This window comes from Notothenia coriiceps, unplaced genomic scaffold (assembly GCF_000735185.1).
Source record: "Notothenia coriiceps isolate Sejong01 unplaced genomic scaffold, NC01 NC01_scaffold00000288, whole genome shotgun sequence".
Taxonomy (NCBI): domain Eukaryota; kingdom Metazoa; phylum Chordata; class Actinopteri; order Perciformes; family Nototheniidae; genus Notothenia; species Notothenia coriiceps.
The window spans coordinates 104,699-109,091 of NW_011332989.1; the positions used below are offsets into that span (position 1 = coordinate 104,699).

Here is a 4,393-nt window from a genome sequence, read left to right on the forward strand (position 1 = left end):
TCGTTGTGTCCTTGGTCCGAGTCTCACGGTAACATTTCCTACGTCTCTGCTCCCAAAAATAGCCCGTCCTCTTCCCTTTTTCAGTACACACAAGAGAGGCTTGTTTGTCGCTTTGAGAAATTAACAGTTCTTTAAATTGAACAGAGGGAGACTCTAAGAACTACCTGACCTACTACAAGAGAGCAGCGGTGTTCCTAGCGATGGGAAAATCCAAATCTGCTCTGCCGGACCTCACCAAGGCCATCCTGCTCAAACCTGACTTCCTGGCTGTAAGTTCTCCACCCCCAAAACACTCAAGAAGATTCTGTATTGTGTCCTTGTTTTTGATCATATTCATTTAGTTTTCTCCTCTCATCATCTTGTCTCTCGATCTCTTATTTTCTTGTGTTCCCAGGCCAGGTTACAGAGAGGGAATATCCTGTTGAAGCAGGGCAACACACAGGAGGCCAGGGAGGACTTTGAAGCAGTGGTGAGTTCAAGTCCTAAACTGCTTCTACCATTTTTACTGTTTAACATGAAACCACATTCTACCAGACAGATTTTTGTGATTAGGAGAGGAATTGACCCTGTTTTTTCTTTTAGCTACAGCGCTCCCCAGACCACGAAGAAGCGCGGGACCAGCTGATGAAAGCGAACGAGCTGGAGGAGCTGCAGGAGGAGGCCCATGCTACGTACCACCAAGGGGACTACAGCGCCAGCATCACCGTGCTGGAGAGGGTCATTGAGGTGCGTGTCTGCTCTGCCTCCTGATGTAGACAAATGTAGAAAATAGGCGTTTGCATCCATTTTCTTCTGTTGTTATCTGACATTCCTATGTGTATTATTGGGCTGTGTACCATTATTTACCAAATATCTGTCAAAAAGATGACTATGATGCTGGATAACAGCGTTAGGTCTCACATTAAAGAAGTCATTTGACATTTTTTGGGAAATACGCTTGTGTGCTTTGTTGCTGAGTGTTACTTAAGAAGATAGACTGAATTATCATGTCTGTCAATATGAAGCTACATCCAGCGGCAAGACAGTTAGCTGAGACAAATGTAAAAAAAAAAGATATTTGGCTATATAAATATACTTTGATTGAATTAGCCTAGCTTAGTTTAGCTAGCATTTAAATGTAAATACAACCCAACTCTATTTATTTTCATGTAAAGGAACAGTATGGATAAAAAACAATTCCCCCAACATATGATCTTGGACAAAGTGTGATCATTGGTTCCTTTCCCGTCGAGCTCAAGTAGCTCCATGTGTGTATTCAATCTTCTAAATATGCCATCTTCCTTCAGATCTCTCCCTGGGATCCGGACTCTCGGGAGCTTCGTGCAGAGTGCTACATCCGGATGGGCGATCCTCAGAAAGCCATCCAGGACCTGACCCCGACCACGAAGCTACGCAACGACAACCGCGGCGCCTACCTGAAGCTCAGCATGCTGCACTACAGCCTGGGGGATCACCACGAGTCACTCAAGTGAGCTTAGACAAATTCACTCAAATGCAAAAATGAAGCTTATTTCCATCTCAGGAGCATCAGTGTCACTCGCTGAATGATCGTTTCGCTCGTCTGTTTCCGTGCAGTCACATCCGGGAGTGTCTGAGGCTGGACCAGGAGGACAAAGAGTGCTTCACCCACTACAAGCAGGTGAAGAAGCTCAGCAAGCAGCTGGACTCAGCAGAAGAGCTCATCGAACAGTTCAGGTCAGTACTTTACTGTGAGAGAGACGCTCTGAAACACGATCCTCTAAGATGCATTTACAAGATGTCTGCTGCAAAATACGTGTCGGCCTGAAACGGATAATGTCATCCACAAAGTTATCCGATTCAGGTGCAGCCTCCAAAACATAGCACTTACACTAATTGTTTAATTTATTTTAGGGTAACGGTGCACATTTATTAGCCAAAAAGTACATTTTTTAACTTTTGCCCCTTTTTAAACGGCTGTTCAAATAAGTAATTACACTTCCAATAAAACACACAACATATACAATAACCCTGGAGAAAACAAACATGAACAGCTCAACAGGTAAAGAACAATGAAGAGGTTTAAGGCAGCACCATGCAAAGTAGGAGATTTCAATCCAGGCATTTTATTCAAAGCAGTTTTAAGCAGACAATGGGTACAAGAATTTGAAACATGACGATACAAAACCAGATTAGGTTACAGAAAACTGGTAAAACCAGACCGACAAAAATAGGAGGAAGAATTCCATGACTAGGTATGATGGCAGGTTTGAGTTTAAATACAAAGGAATGCTAAGAGCTGCTGTGATGTGTGTTTTTAAAGGGAGGCTGTTTCAAAAACCTCGGAGGTCAATAACACTTGCAACATCACTAACTAATGAAATACTCTTAAACTGAATGATCTCTCTACTCTCAATTAGGTTCCAGGAAGCCATTAGTAAGTACGAAACAGCGATGAAGACGGAGCCCAAAATCCCGCTCTACACAAACCTGGCCAAAGAGAGGATCTGCTTCTGCCTCGTAAAGGTGAGACAGAGAGATATTATCTGTATAAAGATAAAAGGTATAGAAGAAGGGACATTCGGATAGTCTCACTCGCCAAGAAATTGTATTTTATAAATGTGAGTGTGAGTTTCTTTTTTGTGGCATTATATTTCCCAATGCTCACTGCCAGCTGTTTTCTCCTCTGTTTCGCCAATTCTAGCTGAATTCAGCTCTGGATGCCATAGACGTTTGCTCAGAGGCTCACCAGAGAGACCCTCGCAACGCCAACGTCCTGCGAGACCGAGCAGAGGCGTACATCCTCAACCAGGAGTACGACAAAGGTAATTGGGGGGGGAGGTCTTGCCTATACACAGAGATATAGAAATATCTGTAGTTTGTCTATTCTAACTATGGTTTAGGATGATAAGAATACTGTAAAGGCAAAACACACATTCAGGCAGGGGCGGACTGGGACTAGAAATCAGCCCGGGACCCTCGACCGGTACCGCTAGTAAATTGTCAAGGTGGGGGGGGGGGTTGCTAGTGACTTATCCCACCGGCCCACATCGTCCGACCGGCCCACTTCAGTACCGCTAGTAAATTGTCAACGGGGGGGGAGGGGCTAGTGACTTATCCCACCGGCCCACTTCAGTACCGGGCAGTCCGCAACTGCATTCGGGAGATTAATAGATTGGAGTATTTTAAGGTTATTTAATCTTAGATGAAAGTTAACTGCTACTCCCATCTTTACTTCATAAAGAGAAAACAAATCTGGACTGATAACAGAAGGTTTCCTATTGTAACGTCTTTTATTACGGTTTGGTTTCAGCTGTGGAAGACTACATCGAAGCCAAAGAGTTTGACAGCGAAGGCGAACGCATTGATCTGAAAGAAGGGCTGGAGCGAGCTCAGAAACTTCTCAAAGTCTCTAAAAAGAGGGACTACTACAAGATCCTCGGTGTGGGAAGGTAACCAGCCAGCTTTATGACAAACATCTTTACTTCCTTAATCCTTCAATTATATCTGACTTCACCAATATCGCTCCAAATAACTCTTATGTATGCTGCTTTCTCTCCAGGAGTGCAAACAAGCAGGAGGTCATCAAGGCGTACAGGAAGCTGGCCCAGCAGTGGCACCCCGACAACTTCCAGTCTGAGACGGATAAGAAAGAAGCGGAGAAGAGGTTTATCGACATCGCATCGGCTAAAGAAGTCCTCATTGACCCAGGTCAGGAGCTGTCACATGTTTGGCATTAGCAGACAGATGTTCAGAGAGGGTTAGCTTTAGTTTTTGTGGGTCTGGTATCTCTGGAAAACAACAGCTAGCTCTCAGAAAGAAACATGACATTGCAGAAAAAGATCTAGCATAGTTTATGGCAGCCCTGTAACTATAATGTCACAATTACACACTACTGATAGCACATTTTGAAAGTATAGTTACACATTTGTGGATATGTGCAATTCATTTTTGCTGATATTAAGACAAGAAGATTGATACCTCTCTTGCTGTCCTTGTTAAATATGAAAACTACAGCATGCCGCTAATTAGCTTAGCTTAGCATTAAGGTGGAAACAGCTAGCATGGCTTTGTCTGAAATAACAAAAACTACTTAACAGCATTTATAGCTGACTCAAAATGTATCTTATTAGTTTCGGAGTGTAAAAACAGCAAGTTTTTTTTTTTGGGGGGTTTATGTGACTGACCATTTTTTGTTAAGCTAAGCTAACTAGCAGTAGCTTCACATTGAGCAGGTTTAGGATAAACTAGGGCTGCTCAATTAATCGTAGTTTAATCGCGATTACGATTATGGCTAGCAACGATTATGAAAACAATGTACCGTAATTTTCGGACTATAAGGCGCACCTGAATATAACCGCAGCAGCGGCATACCACTCTCGGTTCCACTTTGACTTTTGCGCGCTACCTGTCACTCTTTTCCGGCCTCCAGCTT

The 4,393-nt window shown here is 43.4% G+C and overlaps 1 protein-coding gene across 1 annotated transcript in view; it reads left to right on the forward strand.

The window, feature by feature from the left end:
• The window catches only part of dnajc3b (DnaJ (Hsp40) homolog, subfamily C, member 3b), an 8,451-nt gene that overhangs the window by 111 nt on the left and 3,947 nt on the right, over positions 1 to 4,393 (forward strand). Inside the window, exons 2-10 of the mRNA XM_010794905.1 lie at positions 145 to 269; positions 395 to 469; positions 583 to 726; positions 1,287 to 1,468; positions 1,576 to 1,695; positions 2,379 to 2,484; positions 2,663 to 2,783; positions 3,272 to 3,410; positions 3,521 to 3,669. Of these exons, the coding sequence (XP_010793207.1) occupies positions 145 to 269; positions 395 to 469; positions 583 to 726; positions 1,287 to 1,468; positions 1,576 to 1,695; positions 2,379 to 2,484; positions 2,663 to 2,783; positions 3,272 to 3,410; positions 3,521 to 3,669 (1,161 nt within the window). The remainder of the gene's footprint in view (positions 1 to 144; positions 270 to 394; positions 470 to 582; positions 727 to 1,286; positions 1,469 to 1,575; positions 1,696 to 2,378; positions 2,485 to 2,662; positions 2,784 to 3,271; positions 3,411 to 3,520; positions 3,670 to 4,393) is intronic.